Source organism: Micromesistius poutassou (genome assembly GCF_964030765.1).
Source record: "Micromesistius poutassou genome assembly, chromosome: 4".
Lineage (NCBI taxonomy): Eukaryota > Metazoa > Chordata > Actinopteri > Gadiformes > Gadidae > Micromesistius > Micromesistius poutassou.
In genome coordinates this window covers 16,312,090-16,330,602 of record NC_140274.1, presented here as the reverse complement: position 1 = coordinate 16,330,602, position 18,513 = coordinate 16,312,090, and the positions used below count along the sequence as shown (strand labels likewise).

The following is an 18,513-nucleotide window of genomic DNA, read 5'->3' as shown; positions in this document are numbered from 1 at the left end:
CTCTCTCTCTCTCTCTCTGTGTTCTGTCTTTAATGGGCTCTGTTGCTCTGTGTGTTAAGACATTGGGCTCTTTGTTATGAATGAAGAAGGAATTTAATAAATAAATAGACCTGTTGAACCGAGAGTGCCGTCTGTATCTTTATCAGCAGCTTGGCAGCGGAGAACTGTAAACTGTTTAAGTTTCAGTTCAGATATCACATATCTTTTTTTAATTGAGGGGGCCTGAATTTATGGGTCTATTGGGTTTCCCCCCCCCCCCACACACACACACACACACACACACACGTAAACATAGATACATACACATAAGTACACAGAGTTTTCTTGTATATTTGTAGATGTATTCCAGTATTTCAGTTTAACTTAAGTTTCAGTTTAACTTTTAAGTCCGGGAACGTTATTGCATCTGGGACTGAATATTATGGTTTCATGGGTCCCAGAACAACATACCTCTGCTATCTCAAACGTAACTTCAAACATAACTTTTTATTTTAAAAGAAACCCCGCCACACATCCATGTTGACTTCCCCGGTTGGTGCATCAAGGAGACAGCGGGGAGGTCCACCCTCCGCGGCCTTGCCTTTGTCGGCCCGGCGCAACAAAAAGAAACAAACACGAAAGCGCTCGAGGGAAAAAAATGCAAAAAGCACAGAGCTATTGTCTCTCAGTGTTTCCATCCAGCACATAAACATAAGAGCTTCACATGCAAGTATGTGTTCGCTAAACAAAAACATGCCACTGGAATCTCAGGACTGTTAAAGTGCTACAATGCCAGGAAGGACTTAACTTCCCTCGAGGCCCACAACCTGCATGACATAACGACGTGCCGGTCATTAGGATCAACGTGTTAACTACTGCTGGTAGACGCAAAGGGATCCCGAACCATCTCAAGTGTTAATAACACACAATTACCAGTCTCAATGTTTCTGTGTATTGGCCTTGTTTGTACATAGGTGTGGGTGGACTTTGGTGTGGAAATATTAATTGTAACTATAGTATACAATTAAGTACAAATTCCTTGTTTATAGTTTCCCCCAAGAATCATGTACCGTTGTTGTGTTAAATATATGCTTATTCAATTGCTGCCTTCTTCCAATGATCATGCTCTAAAATTAAATCACAAAATAATGTCATTTCATCATTTTGCTGTCAAGAAGAGTCCTAAAATACGTTATTCAAGTCTTATGCATTAGTATTCATTTTAAATTAATCCTCATATGGTTTTAAATAGTCTGATAGTTAGGCATTAATACTGTATGATAAATGGGAACAAAATCTGTTATTACTATTTCAAATGTCTGGTTTTGTGTGTCTTTAGATCTAAATGATCGAAAGGTATGAAAGGTATTTTTGTGTGTACTTCTATGCATAAAAAAAGTATATAAAAGTATATATATAAATATTAAATAAATACATTGAGATTGATCAGAACTAGAACATCATGAGGTTAGACTACTGTCTTTAGTTTCTTTAGTTTATGCTCACCAGCAGTTTGTTGTGTTAAACGATGAAGCCGTTGCTATTGTGTAAGAGCATGGTTTTCAGTGTTCTTAGGGAATATAAATGATTCTATATAGAGAAATTGACGAGCAACTTGGGTAAAACAGAATTCATTACCGAGAGAAAAAACAACAACAAATACTGGACGGTTCCAGGAACTATTTAGTCGACCAAAGAGGCTATAGCTACCAGCAAAAAGAGCCAGTTAGTCTGCTCTCCTTGACAACTGTAACCACGCAAAGAAAACTTGGAGGAAAAATGCCCAGAATAACAGAAAAAAGAACGACAGAAAGAAAGGGAAGGAAGAGAGAAAGAAAGAGTCCATTGGAGGGCCACTTCAGCGGTGGAAGTGTTCCAGCACCACGAGGTGAATCTGGCGCCCTATTGGTCGAAAGCTGGTGGAACACTAGACATGGCAGGGAAGCAAAGAAACCCAGGATTTCTGCAGTTAACACCAGCAGAACCAGTTCAGGACAGCCTGTCTTCAGAGGCTCTGCTCCACTGTTTGATAGCTACTCTGATTTTGTAATAATGTTGTAACATTATATTTTAACAGCATCTTGACAGTTTGACAGTTTCAAATGGGATGGGGGGAGGGGGGGGAGGACAGAGTAGTGGTTTGGGTGTTCGACGACCAGCTAAACGACAGTGGGTTTGATCCTCCACTACCTAGAGCTTATCTGTATATCTTTGAAAGCTAGTGTTTCGTGAATTAACCGGAAAAACTGAAAAACAAATCCTAATGTGTAGCTGTGGGCTATGCAGGTGATGTAGAGAAACACAGCGAATACCAACCGCAGCTTTTCAAAGCAGAAGTATAACTTGACATATAATGAATCATCCTCAACTGGTATAGTTTCAGAAGCTCAGCATGGGGCTAGATTTGGTGAAATACAGTATAAAAATCCACTTCTTATCCCAGTAGAAAAACAGAATGAAGGTACATTATGTGCCTTCGTTCTGTATTCACTCTGTAGGTATTTATGCAGTGCATGTTGATATTGTTCTATGGTTGATATGGATGTTTAGATAGGCCTCAGCAGGGTAGAGGGGAGGTGGGGGTAGCGGGGTGGTTGGGGGGGTTCAGATAGACCGATAGCAGGGGGTCTGGGATCACAAGACCCCCAGAGGTCATGACCCTTACACTACCCACAATGCAGCATGCATGTCCCTTGTGTGTATGTGTGGGGAGAGAGAGTGGGGGGGGGGGGGTATGATGATCCTCTGGCTTTGCTCTTGTCTCCTACTTTTAAATAAAGATATGTTCCATTTGAAGCCAACATAAACACTGGCTACAACGGTGGTCAGTTTTGGAATGCTAAAAATGTATGTTTCAGATGAAGGTGTGCTGAGGATGGGCGGATACATTCTGGAAGAGAACATGATACTTCACATGTATATATTTTGGCTAAGAGTTCTATGCAACTTATGCAACGACCTACAGCAACTTTGTAATACTTTTTCCTTGTACTGTTATTCTTTATGAGCCTTATTATGAGCGATGTTGTATATAAAATATATATATAGTGTCCAAGGAGCTCCCTTCAACAACACACACCTTGCCAGCGTTGTCTCTGCGTTGTGACACACAAAGTGTGTGCGCATGCGTAAAATTATATTGACTACCTGATTTATTTTGAGTTGGAAAGAAATTGTCATGGACACACCCCTGCTGACCATTAGCCTGACAGTATGTCATCATGGGCTAGCAGAAGTACAGGCCATTGGTACATGAGGTTTCACAGCTAGTCTATTGTTAGTTGGCTCCACAGTTTGCCTGGCAGTTGGCCTCAGTGTGACCTCACAGGTCTCAACAAACAGTCACACTTCAACGACAAGTTCCCTTTTACTGGCTCTGTTTAGTGGCGGCTAGACTGCTGGTGCCGGTATGAATTGTGCTGTGTGGTAGGCTTCTGCTTCGATTTCTGCTTAGGATTACCGACTGCATTTTGTGGAAGTGAATCTTTAGAGAACTAGTTACATGTCTCTAACTTTGTAAAAATCAATTTTGAATACAAGCCTTATTAGCACATCTTACCTCATTTTAAATGTTCTTATAATATATATATATATATATATATATATATATAAATAAGTGTAACTGAGGTTTCCTGTTCATTTTGTTCCTTTGTCGTTTCTCAGAGAACCAAACCATACCTTTCAGCGTGAGCTGTTTTTATGTTTATTGGGTTAAGGAAACACAATGTAATTGCATTAAACTGCTGGATAATGACCTCTTCGGAGGAACCGAGTGCGGTATTTCCGTGTTGTTGGGTTTGAGAGCAGAGGATAATTCCCCTGGGAAGGGAACAGGAGATCTCTGGCTTGTCTCAGACCCCAACAGCACAACAAACTGTCTACGGGTGCCTGAGAGGGTCATTTATGGCCAGGGAAAAGTAAAAGTGATTAAGTGACCATTAGGGGAAAGTTCATAACATCGTCAAGCATTACAGTATTAAAATTCAGCAATGTTTTTTTTTTTTTCTTACATAGCCTTGTATTTTTCTTTGCCTAAATTTGGAATAAACAATGTTCCACCAGACAACCTAAACAATGTTTAACACACCAACTAGTTCCAAAATGTTATCACATTCAAATCTAACCAACAAGTTACCTGACCAGGATATAAGTTACCTGAACAGGTACCTTGTCGGTTTAAACTGACGGTTTAAACAGATGAGCCTGCCAGTAATATGTCCTGTTGATCTGGTTGAGGTGAGGGGGGTTCAGGGATTGGTATGATCCAATAGGCGTGTGTGTGTGATATATATTGGGAAGAAGCAGACACTGGCATGTCCTGTCTGGAAGATCGCCATTATCTAAACTGATAAAGAAAACTCAACAAAACAGGAAATACAGGGAATGATTTCAGCTTTATCAAAAAAGAGACAAAAAAAAACAAACAACAAAAACACAACATTGGCTGGTAAAAATATATCATTATCTTACATTCTACTTTGTACTACGACTAAAGGGAGGAGCTGGGTTTGAACATGAATTTCTTTGACACATGAGACAACAAATTAGAAATTCCGTTGGCAGGAAAACGAGGGGGGACGTTTGACTAATTATAAAAATTTGAATAACAGAAGTTCTAATAAGGAAGTTTCGAGGTGCCAGTATGACAGGGTTCACCAAAGCAGAATGTTAGAGGAAGGATGTTTGTAACATTTATTCAAATATCTTAACCTGGCCTTTAAAACCAATACACAAATAAACCTTTGTAAAATGAAATTGCAAACATATTAAATGACCACACCTAACACCTTGAATGATAAACAGTGAGAGAAGATTCTATAGAAAAACTAAAGTTGGTCTTCTTGGTGAGGTTGTCAGGGAGGGATAATCTAGCAATAGGCAAACTGGATGTCTTTAAAAGAGCTCTCCTTATCCTGGTGAACCTCCGCAGAAAAACCCGCTGATCGTGTAGAAAACACTAAGAAATGAATCCAACTGAATTTGAATTAGAAGATTGAAGATAGCAGATCACAATTTTGTTGAAAATGCCAATTTCAGTTGGATTATGCTGAATATTTTGTTGTAACCAACTATATGTTCCCATTACCAAGTGGAAAATGCTAATTTGGTAATTGGCCAACTAAGTTAGCATTATCAAGTTAGCATCATCGAGTTAGCACTATCGTGTTGGCGTCACCACGTTAGCAATCACTGCGTTCAAACTACCACATTGGCGTCACAGAGTTAGACAGAACAGCGTAGGTGTCACCGCGTTAGCATCACAGAGTAAGCGCTATTGAGTTAGCATCACTGCATAAGCATCAACAAGTTCAAATCACAGCGTTAGTAGCAATCCACGCTTAGTCAGTGGATAAGTACCCGACCACCCATTGTAACATACAAAAAGGTACATTCAGTTACACTTCTACCATTATTATTTCATAAACCCTACTTATTGCAATTCGTCACATAGATTGTAAATAATATCCCGTTTCCAATTGGTCTGTTCCAGCGACGACAGCACACAGCCCTGTATTGACATTAATGTAAACTACTCTCACATGATTAAACTCCTTTTACAAATTCAAATCAGAAACTAAGCTGATCAGCCAGTTTTGGAAGGAGGCTATTCGGAGGTGCTTCCCCTGTTCGCTCTCTGCACTCCGTGTGCGAGGTGCGGAAACCAACCCCTCCGCCCTAGCATAACGCACTGTGTTTGGGTTAGCTTCAGGCCACTTGATCTTCAAACCCACAGAAAGAAGCAACTGCACCTCCGTCTGCGTTTCCTGCCTTCACCTCCCCAGCTGCATGTCTTTGAAGCAGCGATTGACTCAATGTTGACTTAGGTCAAAGGTCAACTCTTGAGATCCGCCCAGGGTCGGTGCCGCCGTGGTGCTGCTCGGGAGAGTCTTGGTCGAAACGGCGGTCTCCACAGAGCCGGTCAGTTTTTGAAGGCTCCGTAGCGGCTGGCTTTGTTGATGAAGTCTTTGAGGAGGTCGTGGTCCATGTCGGTGAAGGCCTGCGTCTGCGTCACCGCCGTTAGGTGGTTCACGCAGAACTTGAAGCAGAACTCCTCCAAGTCCTACAAAGCCAAGAGCGCCACGGTCATTATGGTCACAAGATCACGTTCTCCGTCTGTGCTCCCCGCGCCACGCCCTGAGACGGACAGGAACCATTCTCCCTATGCAGCTCCATCGTCCTGGGCTCAGCGGCAGAAAGAACTGTCTCATCTCACCGCCTTTACTGACTTCAAAAACCTGCTGAACGTTTTGGAACGGAATCTGATTGGCTGTCGTCTTTGCACTTGAATCCTCTCCATTTTCATCGCTAGCTGTCCAGCTCTGTCCTGTGTCAGATTTTGCCTCTCATCGTGTGCTGCCTTGATAGTTAAAGGGCTACTCGCTTGGAGCGAGCGTAGAGGAGAGTCGCCCTGGCGGTGACATCATAGCTACGCTGACCTCTGACCCCGGTGTGTGAGAGGCTGTGAGCTTACCCGGGCCTCATACTTGACGGCGGCCGACAGCAGCTTGATGGCGTTGTCCTCGGCGATGCCCCTCTTGATGGTTTCCTGACACAGTCGCTTCAGACGCGCCTCGCGGTAGTACGTGGCGAGGTCCAGCAACCCTGGGCCGCGACATAACACACATTAGAGACACTGGCTCACTCCAAGCCCAATTATCTATATCAATATCAATATATATTGTTGAACATATTTGGTATACTGATTATTTTTAATAATTTAATGTAAAGTGTCCGTGTGTCACGAAAACACCTGATGGACTTGATGGAGAATAAGTACACATTTAAGAGTTTTTGCTGCCATCTCCTGGATGCGACGTGTAACAACCACAGTTCCCTTTGCATAATGACAGACAAGAATCATCGTTCTGAAGCTAACTGACTGAAAGGATCCTCTAGGTGCAGCAGAACATGGTCGTAATGATGGTCCATAGTGAGACGTTTATCAGTACACCCGGATCATGGGACCTTGATCAAAGCTGTTCCCCGTATATGCTTACATCACAGAGTAAAAATACACCCAGCTATCAGTTCTTTGCTTTTAAAATAAGAACCCCTGAAATATTTGTAATATGGGTCAATTGGGTATATGGGTACATTCAATTATTATATTATATTTATAAAACGGGTGGCTTAAATCAAGCGATTTGATTGGTTCCTAACTGTTGTATAATGAGCGTATACATAACTGCTATGATGGCCAATCAGTTTGCATAGTTCCGTATCACACCACGCCTAACTTAAACTGTTGTTTATTTATATATAAAAGCAATAGCATAGTTCACTGAAGCCTAAAAATATGTTGATTGACGGAGTGGTGGAAATGTTGTAAAGCAATAGGCACACTGTGAGTGAACTGCTCGATAGTAGGCTAAATTGCGGGCAAACCAAGCTACCGTCTCTAGCCTTCTCTCTGAAGGACGCTACAGTGTGTTGCATAGCAACCACTGTGCACTTTGCAGGCAGCCAGGAGGGACTACTTTTTTGTATTCATTAAGACTTTCTTGTTTTTTCAAAATTGAGGGTGTCTATGGGTGCTTTCACACATACAGCATTTAGTGCACACTAAATGAGTTTGGTCCCTTGGTCCCTCCAGTACATTTGTGTTGGTGTGAATGCAACCAGCGCACTTTGGTGCGCACCAAATCAGCCGTCCGAGACCTCCCTGAAGAGGTGGTCTCGATCCGCTCCATCTCCCTAAATTTGGTGCGGTTCCGCTGGTGTGAAAGCAACCGAAAAAAAATGGTCCAAAACGATGCATTGTGGGTGTTGGGAGCACAGAATTATGGGTCAAATTATTCATTTTTTATTTCCTGTTGATCGCAAACCCATTTGTTTATTCATCGGCGGCTCGAGATGAAAAAAGCCCAAAACCCTCAAACCGCGGAGAAACGTGGACTAGTGAGGAGATAAAATGCCTCATAAATATTTGTTTGGATCAGCACATACAGGAACTGTATGCTGTATCTGTATATTCTGTACTGTATCGCTGTCTATTTTGGTTCGCTTGGTCTATTTTGGTTTGTTTAGAAATATGCATATGTAAAACCGAACCGAACCAACATCTGTTTGCTACATTGTATCATTTTTTGGCCTGGTGCGGACCAAAGCAATCAAACTATATGTCTGAAAGCACCCTATGACTTTCATTTCGCCATACTTACATAACCGTTTTATAAAAGCAATAGATCACTTCAGTCTGAGAAATCTATCTATTGCTTAAATAAGCTATACTGAACATCTTATTCGGGGTAAAACTGTTTACGGTAAAATTGATTAATAAGGGGCGGAAACAGTCTCAAAAAATACCTGTTTAAAACGTAATGTTTAGGGTTGAGTGTGTGGTGTGCGGCGTCCGGTGTGTGTGCGCTTACCGATGGCGTCCTCGGGTGGCAGGTTGATGGCGTCTGTGTACAGGTACTCCAAGAAGGCGCGGTATACCAGGTAGGAGAACTGGTGGATCTCGATGGCCGCCTCATCAGAGTCGTTCAGCAGGGCTCGGAAATGCTCGCACCTGGCAGAGGGGCGAGGCGGGAGAGTTAGGCCCAAGACGCCAGAGGGCTGCCCCTGATGGAAACGTTTGGATATCTGACATGTCTCGGCGACCGGTCGACACCACCTCTGAGATGACGACAAACAAGAGGGTTACCTTGCTATCTCTCTCTCTCTCTTACACACACACACACACACACACACACACACACACACACACACACACACACACTCTTGTTTGTGCTTTATTCTCAGTTTTGGGCAATTTCAACCCAAAATCCCCAAAGTCCACAAGCTCATTAATGACATGCATCTGAATTTGAAATGATGAATGAAGTAGTGGTCAATAGTGGATTGGAGTAGAGCTGCAGAGTACCGGTACAGTGAAACATGGATAGAATCCTATTTTGATGGTGCAAACACACAGAGCATGAACGTAGTAGCATGGCCGTGTCTTTGTCTGCTTTTGGCTTTGCACAGTTCCACCCAACATTGGGCTCAACATTATCCCATGTAAACTGTCATCTAGGTAGATTATTATAATGTACTATTTTGTGGAACAAGATGCTACGTGTTTTTGTTTTGCGGGGGAAGAGGAGATTTATCTACTTAGAAGTCATTGTAGGGCTTCTTCTCCATTGTCTCAAGCAGGCCCATAAATAAGTACAGAGCCAGGAGGTCAACACCAGGAAGCCCACTGAGATGTAAGACAATAGAGGACACATAGGCCCCGTCTGTGAACCTTCAGAACACAATCAGACCCACCACAGGAAACCTAGTCTAAAACAAGGAACAATTCATTAGGTATGCACACATCACGTGGTGGTGGCCTACTTTTATTATTCTTTTTTTTTTCTTTAAGCACAGTATGCTCTGTACTATGTGTGTAACTGTTTATTTATCTGTTATTTTTCGTCGACATTGCATATCCTGTATGGATTGACTGTCAAACGTATGTTTATGTATACAGGCCTTTTGTGAAAAAGTAGAACTGGTTCTCAATGGATATTTTCTGTTTGAATAAAGATACATAAATTATTCAATAAAAATGTTATAAAATTAAATAACAAATAAAACAAATGTAATGTAAAAACCTTGAGATATAAATAATTTCTTCCTCCTTTTCTTCCAAAAGGTGTTACGCATTTTGCCTTTCAGGTTTCTACCACAGTGGATTAATGGAGGACCTGTAGAATAAAATACCATAAAAAAACGTTTACTGTACAAAAAAAATTATTTGCTAAATAACAGCCTGAATAATATTGAAAACAGTGCTTTATAAAGACGAACGATAAACGTGACACATCGACTAACCTCGCCTGACCTCACATCTATCTCTCAGTGATAATGTTAGAGTGCAAATATGTGAAAATTCAAGGGTATGCGTGTGTGTGTGTATGGAAGTGTGTGCTAATGTGTGAAAATGTCTGCGAGTAATCCCGTGAGTTTGTATGTGTTGGTGTATCCAAGTTCTGCGTGTGTGTGTGTGTGTGTGTGTGTGTGTGTGTGTGTGTGTGTGTGTGTGTGTGTGTGTGTGTGTGTGTGTGTGTGTGTGTGTGTGCAGCCAGCCTGGCTCCTTCCTCCTGTCAGCGAGGGGGGGGGGTCCGGATACAAAGGGTCTGAGCGTGGTCATAAAAAGATGGCGAGGAGGAAGCTATATCTGGGTCTGTGTTGTGCAGGGACAGGAAACACACGGACGACTCACAGACAGATGTCCCTCAACAATACACACCAGACACCCGTGTTGTGTTCCAGTTGGTCCACCCCTGCCCTATATATACCAGTGCACTATATACTAGTGCCCTCTACACGAATCACAGGTTTCAAGAAGTTACTTTAACTTTTTTACCTTTTTAAGACGATGATAAAAGTTATTGAAGACTTATTTTAGGTCCATACGGGCAAATAAGTACAATGGATATGAAGGGGATGAAAAAAAAAATCCTAAAATGACTTCCAAAGTAAATGTTTTTATTCACATTAAAATGTTTATGCAAAGCCACAAGTCATTTGTAGTGACAGCATTAAGAGTCAAAGAATAGTTTGAAAGTCATGGTTATCAGCTAATGTGACTTTAATGGCGATTTCAGTAACTTTCCTGGCTGACATCACCTTTCGTCAAACATAAGCACGAACATGCCTTAAATAACTTCTAATTCTGCCATTCCAAATCGTGTTATGCAAGACAACTTGTCCTTTCCACACTTGAAGGCTATAGCGATGTTAGGATCAGTGAACAGTGTTTGAAACAGCGTACCTATGTCTTCATTGCTTTGCTTATGACCGATGTTTACATACCATGTGTAAACCACAGGGTGTCTGACACGGACGACTTGTTTATTTCACCGGTACACGTCATGCTGATAGATTTCGGGCGTGTTTCTGAATTCCCCCTATATGCGTTCCCTAAGTAGGAGACTATATATAGTGTTCACTTCATAGGGATTAGGAAATGAGGGAACAAATGAGCCAAATCAAAACACATTCCCAGACAGGAGGTGAAACTCCCCAGCAGCCTTGTTAACAAAGGCTTTGCCACACATCCAATAAACTTGATTTAGGCTTCAAACCCCAGACAAAGGCCTTGAGCTGGTACATTGGGTTTTGGGTTCTGCCCCGTTAAGAGTCTCAGCTCCGGTACCTTATTTTGAGCAGAGCCTTGTGAACGTGGATGGACTTCCCATCCACCATGAACTTGAGGTCTGAGATCTCGGGACTGTCAAACTCTCTCTTCAGGGACTGGGCCACCGTCAGGAAGTCGTCGCCGTCTGTCGTACGGTAACAACAACACGATCAACAACAACAACATCCAAAAAACCTAATCAACAAGGGTAACATTATTTTATAACATATGTTTTATAAGACTATCAGAATATGCAGACCAAATATACGTACATAAAGGATCACATAAAAGACAGGGAGAGAGAGGGCGAGGGAGACAGCAAGAAAGACAGACAGAAAGGAAGGTAGACGGATGGACAGGCAGAGAGAGAACGAGAGAGACAGACAGAGACAGAAGGGAAGATGACTGGACCGACTTCAAACAGAAGATGCCTATGCAGGATGTGCCCTGTTCAATCAAGGATGCGATGGGTGTATGTACGAGGTCATAGGTACGTCATAATGGCGTCATAATGCCACGACATAACGCTCCACGCGGCGCAGGGCAGTGGCGGGGGCCCGCTCTTACCTACTGTGAGCAGGTGCCAGGTGACGGCGGGCGTGGCGAAGCAGGCGAACACGTCGTCGGTGGAGCTGAAGTGGGTGAGATGGGGGCTGGCCACGGCCTGACTGCGGCACTGCCCCCACATCAGCACCTGGCCGCTCTGCGTCCGCGCCGCCGACGTGTGGCTGGTGTGGCACGCCGCCACCTCCACCATCCTGCAAGGACGCACACAGACAAGGGTCCGCTGAGTGACCCACACGCGCGCGCGCAAGACACAAGGCCCGGCCGGGAGAATCTGACCACCCAAAGCAGCTTTAAGAACGTTGGCTTATAACCACAAAAATTAATCTCCCGGCCAAGCAGTGTTTTTTTTTAAAAATGTTTTACCATCCACAGTGGTTCAATCTATCCAGCATCTGTTGATGACGGGGTGGTCATTTTGCAGGAATTCATATTCGTCTTTTTTGACCCATGACCCCATTTCGAGGTCACAAGATTCTCGAGAGTACGTACTACTGAACAAGGTGTTTTTTCTACTACTTCATCGTCAATGTGGACACCGAGAGGTTAGCTCTCAAGACTCTTTTCATTAGCTCTCCAACGCTTTTATAACAGCAGAGAGAGAGCACAGAGAGGGCTGTAGTGACAGGACAAAGCGGTTTCCTATTAGAGGGAAATGTAATTGGCTGTCGTTCTTACTCAGAAACAGCTTTTTTTCCCCCCCAGGATAACATTTATTCAATAGTTTAGTTTTAAGTTTTAAGTTCTTTTAGTTTTAAGTTCTAATAAATCGTGGATTTCAGTCCTCTGTGTGAAAAATCACAACGCATACCTAAACTAATGGGAGCTCCTCCATTTTCTTTACACGTCTTTCTGGAATCTGTTCTGCATTCTCCTCTGAGGGAGGAGAAGGTGCAGCCCTCATTTCACAGTCCTCTGTGAACCAATGAGGAACGGCCCCTCGGGTACCCGCCAGTTTGACCCCTCGTGACCGGCCAGCGACCTGCTGCTAATTAGACCCCAGGTGGGGGAGGGTCGTACTACCAACCTCTCTTTCTCCGTGTTGATGAGGGTGGGCAGGGCCTGGTTGCTCTTGTTGCCTGTGCCCAGCTGGCCGTAGGAGTTGGCCCCCCACGAGTACACCATCCCCTCATCCGTCAGCGCCAGCGTGTGTGCATAGCCACACGCCACCTGTACACCACATCATCACACAACGTTTTAAAGCTTTATGGAATGACTGAGCCCTTACAAAGGCTATGTCCACCATGGATTATTGATAAAGCACTGTATGAAGTGATGCAACAATCTGGATCAAATCCTAGTTTTCCTAGCGACACAAGGTGAGGAAAAAGGTGAGGCCGTACTGCTTATCCTTTCATCTACGGATACTAGGAGACTTCTACAGCTACCTGGATGACGTTGGCCCCCTGCAGAGCAGCGATACGGCAGGGAGTCTGCTGGTTTCCGTTGTTTCCCAGCCCTAGCTGACCGTTGCAGTTGTACCCCCAGCCGTAGATCTGCAGTCACCAGGGGTCAAAGGTTCAGGTGTTAAAGGTTGAATAACTGTCTCGTAACAGAAAGATGGAGACTTTGTTCATCCCCTCGGGGGAATTTTTGGCTTAACAGTAGCAGAAAAAAGTAGTTAACAATAAATGAGTAAAGAGCAAAAGAGAAAAAAGTTCACTACATGTCATAATATGATTTTATAACATTAAGTGTATCTGGCTATAAATATTTGCGATGGTGTTTGTCCTCTACAGTTAATCTGACCCTAAAAGGGAGAACATCAACACTAAACTCAACCTGAAGAGGATGGCACCAAACAGTAGTGCAATCGCTGGTTCTCATTGGTCCAAATAAAGCAAGTGACATCACCTGGCACCAAATTGAGGCCAGTCAGAAAACGCGAGCCGAGGATGACTTTTGTCCACTGTGCTGCTCTCCAACACCACACTAGTGGCTGGTGTGTCATTTCAACAACAACCCGCGCCATTCGTTATGAGGAGACCCAGTGTCCTTATGTCCTCCAAAATACCAACACAGCATTTCCCAATCCGAACCAAAACAAACAGAACGTAAACATTACCTCGCCGTTGTCCAGCACCGCCATGGAGCACAGCTGTCCGCAGCCGATGTTCACCACCACCTTGTTCTGCAGACAGCTGCTCACCCGCCGTGGCGTGGGCTGGTTGGCCGTGGACCCGGAACCCACCTGGCCCGAGTTGTTGTAGCCCCATGCAAACACCTGGGTTACACATGAGAGAGGGACACACACACACACCTGGGTTACACACGAGCACACACACCTGGGTTACACTACACATGAGAGAGACACACACACCTGGGTTACACTACACACAAGAGAGGGACACACACACCTGGGTTACACTACACACGAGGATTCAGGTTCTCTCTCGAGTTATGAACGACCATTATTTCTCTTTTTCTCTTAATCCACAATTATGTGAATAAAAACTTTTCATTTTTTATTCATAATTAGCATGATTGATCCATCATTATATCATTGATTTGTTGTAATGTCGATCATTTTGTGACTCTTTTGACGCTTTTAGCGCTATGGATAAGAGGCGAAGATGAAGACGGTCTCTAAAAGGGTACATACCTCTCCGTCGGTGGTGAGGGCGATGGTGTGGTGGGAGCCGCAGGCCACCTCCATCACCTTCTTGCTGAGGAGGTTGGTGGAGACCAGGGCCGGTATCAGGCCATGGTTGGTGGTCCCGTTGCCCAACTGGCTGTAGCCATTGTGGCCCCAGGCAAACACCTCCCCATCTGTAGGAAGTGGGAGAGGAGCTTGATATACCATGTTGGCATAGGGGCTGAGGTTAACATAGTGTAGTATTACACTATGTATTACACTAAGATTAAGCTAGTGTAGTGGGTCTTTTTAACATTGAAGTACGGATCAAACTCTGGTTGGGGCAGAGGATTCCTAAAAGTGTTCCATCAAAAATGTATATATCCAAAAAGACATTGAATTTTTTTATTTAAAAACGATAATTAATATACAATGTGGAGAGGTCAGAAAAAAACCTAGATCTGTAAGCTAGACCCCTGCTAACTAAACCTCCAGTCAGCAGGACCCTAGCTGGGTCTCCAGGCAGCATACCTGAGGTTGCGATCACCACATGGGGTCCTGTTCCGTAGCTGAGTGACACGATCTTCTTCCCACAGAGGATATCAATCCTGCGGGGCTCGATGGTGCTCTGCAGGTCCCCCAGCCCCAAGCAGCCGCTGCAGTTGGTTCCCAGAGCGAATACCTGTGGATAACAACCAAACCAGGATCCATGTTAACATGACTGGGGAGGTATGGTCAGCTTAGCAGTGTCTGTAGGGGAGAGGGAGGATGAGGGCGCCAGCAAAGTTGGCGTGGGTCACGTGGGAATAACATGCTAATCCCTAGAGCACTCCGCCCAAAACACCTGAAACAGGTGGTTCATTTACAATTAAAAAGAAAACAGTAGCTGGACCCAAGGGAGAGAAAGACGATGGATGGAACTGGAATGGACAAGCTTCATATTTATACATACTATGCCGTTAGTTGAAATAAAGTGAGCATATGTTAGACATCCTTCCCTTTATAAACCCCAGAGCTACAAAACAATCAGACAGGGAATCACTATACAACAAGTAATTTGCATACATATTTCCCAGTGTGAATCAGTACGGTGGTCATTATGCAGGCTCTACAAAAAAGGTGCACACACACAAACACACATGGATCACCGACACACAATTAAAGATGAATTATTAATTATTTCAAATCCGGAGTATGTCTATTAATTTAACTTGTATATGATTTTTTAATTCATAATGTAGTGAAGTCAATTTGCTGCTTAAGGACTATAATTAGGAGGACTTATTATAGGACTTATAAGCCTGTATACACAACACAACGGTGAGGTAAACGACGGCCGGACAAACAACCACACACTCCAGGTTGCTATTGGATGAGAGCAGGGCCTGCCCAGGTATTAGCCTACATGGCTAAATATATCCCTTCTATCTTCTAAGCTGTGTGCCTGGGGGAGTGCTTTTCTTTCTCAATGGGTTAGAGACAGACACTGCCCCACCAAACAGGAGCACCGTGTTAGGTCTTATGCATTACATTTACTTTGTAGTCCTTTAGCAGACGCCTTTATCCAAAGTGACTTACAGGGAATTTTAAGGAGCAGGTAGGGGTTAGGGGCCGGGCACCTCGTTCAGGGATGCCTTAGCAAGGTTTCCTTCAGACTTTTGGGATCAACCCCATAACCTTTAGGCTGGGAGTCACGCTAACCACTACACTATCCTGCCCGATTCATGAATTGTGTTTCATTATGATGAATTATTAAACTTCTACTTTCCTTCCCGTCACTCCCATCCCTCCTCCCCCCCATGTGATGTCATCACGTAGAGACAAAGTGGATAATGATGTCAGTGGGGGTTACCTCATCGTTAACGGTGACGTAGAATGCTTCATTGGCGGCACTCCCGAAGACACATGCCTGCCGGATGAGCCGGAGCTCCTCGGGAGGAAGGAGCGCAAACACGGGCCACTTCCCCACGTCCAGCATGCTACACGGCTAGCACAACACCCCACACACACACACATACACAGTGGTCGAAGGCTGAACAAAGACAACCTTATGACAGCATATGTTCACGAGCATAGCACTTACTCATTATGTCTAGTGACTCCTTCCCAGCATCTGTGCAGTGAAATGTAGCGGGATTTAATACATCTACAGGCATATTGATTAATTACTCCACTTGCACACTTTGGTTTCAATACATCATTTGGACAAATAAGGAAATAGCCCATCTGTTCTACATGAGCATGTATATGTGTGATTTTTGCAGTGTGATGTATGTAAAATACTGCAAAAAAGCTCATAAAAATATAACCAAGTAATAAACTGACATTTTTGATAGTCATTTCCTACAGCTTTTAGTTAGCGTGCCTTAAATTTCTGGTTGGATAGTTGTGTGCATTAGCCCCAAAAAGGCCACTGATCTAGAACTCCTCAACGATCCCCACCTTCACTACCTCCCAACGCAAAGGAACGGAGGTTCTGTTTGTACAGACTGTCAGGGGATCGAGAGGAACTCTTATCAGCCTGTCATGGAATGTGGTCCTGGCCACACTACAGTGAAACCCCCTGATCATGCGTATTCTCGCTTTCTCATTCTTAAGGCTGTGACAGGTTTTTGACCCTCTTTCAACAAGAACAAGAAGGAAGCTCTACCATAAAATGTCAAAGCTCTATCCTCCACACATGACGTTTTTTTCAATTTGAAACACCAACTAATTCTAATTTTAATATAATACATTATTTATAATTGCCATTTCTGCATGGAGGGTTTAGTCTAGTTACATCAGCATGAACATTCAAGGCAGGACCAGCTATTATCAACTAGCCCACATGACGTCAATTATGTAGGCTAAATTCTTAATTCTGCAGCAAAAAAAATAAAATAAGAAAAAAAAGGCAAAGCCTTGCTGGCATCAAAGACACAGTGACATGATATGTATCAGCCCTAAATTGTACTTGCATTACTTATTCATTATGCGTGTTGTGGTAAGAATACAGAAAAAGTTGGGAAAAAGTTAACCCTAGACTTAACCCTAGTTAACCCTAGACTTCATTCGCATCCAGAATCCCTTCCACCACACCCTACTTGTCTGGTAGGAAAGAACCGCCCCAAATCCGGTTTGGCAAATTCACTATGGCACGTTTAAAAAACAAACAACATTATATAATGTTATCATTATAATGAACATAATATAATGCCGGTAGATAGCAGAGCGGAAACGACACTTCTTACAAATCCAACCCCTCTCAATCTAACTGCATGTACCTAAGATATATTTATCAGACAACATTACATATTTGGCAAAACCTGCCAAACAAAAAAACAACAATAACAAAATATCCTTCAATAATAGCCCAGATAACCTAATTAATCAATCGTCGTGCGCTAAACAGAGTGCAACTTGAAATACCATCACTACCTTGTTGTGGTCATTAACTCGTTATCCTTACCGTGTTGTTGTTGGTCTTCAATTATGTCGAGGGTGATTTAACATGGACCTTGTCGTTCTTGGTCTTGTCATGGTCCGGGTGAACAAAATTACTAAATGTTAAATCATCTCAGCACTGTTGAGTGTGAGCTTCACTTGTGTTGCTTAGCTAACTCGAGTGACTGATGCAGACTAGAGCTAGCCCCCCAGAGCTAGCCCAAGCTAATGCTGCGTTCAAGTGTTGGGGGAAAGAATTTTCCCCGTTCAAGATATTGCAAGTTTTAAACGTCATTCTTCGGGAAATGCAAGACGTAGCTCCGAGACAGAGACCAGCAGTTAACCGTATCTTTTTGTGTGCTCTTCACTATTCACTAATATTCACTATTCACCAACGAGCGGAATATATATATTTATATATCGGTTTAGATATAAAATATTAACCAGTCAGAGGTGGGTTATTATAGTATGACTTGAACGCAGCTTAGCCATCGACCCCTTGCATACGCCACGTCCGGGAAAAAATGTGGTCTGGGCTGTGATGTTCATAGATATGTGTTTATTTTAAAGACAGTGACAGTATTAATTTGATTGTATATCCATTATATATATCCATATATTTTTAATTATTGTGTTGTATTTATCGGGTTTGTTTTAACTCTTTGTCTTTTGGCAATGTAATAAGGTCATTCTAATACATAAATTGAGTTGAATTTAATTTAATTAAGACGAACAGAAAGGCAGGCAGGCAGACAGACAGACAGACAGACAGACAGACAGACAGACAGACAGACAGACAGACACATACATACATACATACATACATACATACATACATACATACATACATACATACATA

The 18,513-nt window shown here is 43.1% G+C and overlaps 1 protein-coding gene across 2 annotated transcripts; it reads right to left on the bottom strand.

The window, feature by feature from the left end:
- Window positions 1–4,368: 4,368 nt before the first annotated feature.
- rcbtb2 (regulator of chromosome condensation (RCC1) and BTB (POZ) domain containing protein 2) lies at window positions 4,369–17,858 on the bottom strand. 2 transcript variants are annotated; one of them, XM_084466849.1, is made up of 13 exons: window positions 17,680–17,858; window positions 16,315–16,344; window positions 16,084–16,218; window positions 14,763–14,913; window positions 14,259–14,425; window positions 13,722–13,880; window positions 13,045–13,152; window positions 12,684–12,826; window positions 11,660–11,850; window positions 11,111–11,237; window positions 8,352–8,491; window positions 6,452–6,582; window positions 4,369–6,040 (listed from the first exon to the last, which is right to left on the bottom strand). In XM_084466849.1, the coding sequence occupies exons 3-13, from the start codon at window positions 16,207–16,209 to the stop codon at window positions 5,900–5,902; spliced, it is 1,584 nt and encodes a 527-aa protein (XP_084322975.1). In that variant the 5' UTR covers window positions 16,210–16,218; window positions 16,315–16,344; window positions 17,680–17,858; the 3' UTR covers window positions 4,369–5,899. The 2 variants fall into 2 exon arrangements, with proteins under 2 accessions (XP_084322975.1, XP_084322974.1); XM_084466848.1 differs by lacking the exon at window positions 16,315–16,344.
- Between the last annotated feature and the right edge of the window lie 655 nt (window positions 17,859–18,513).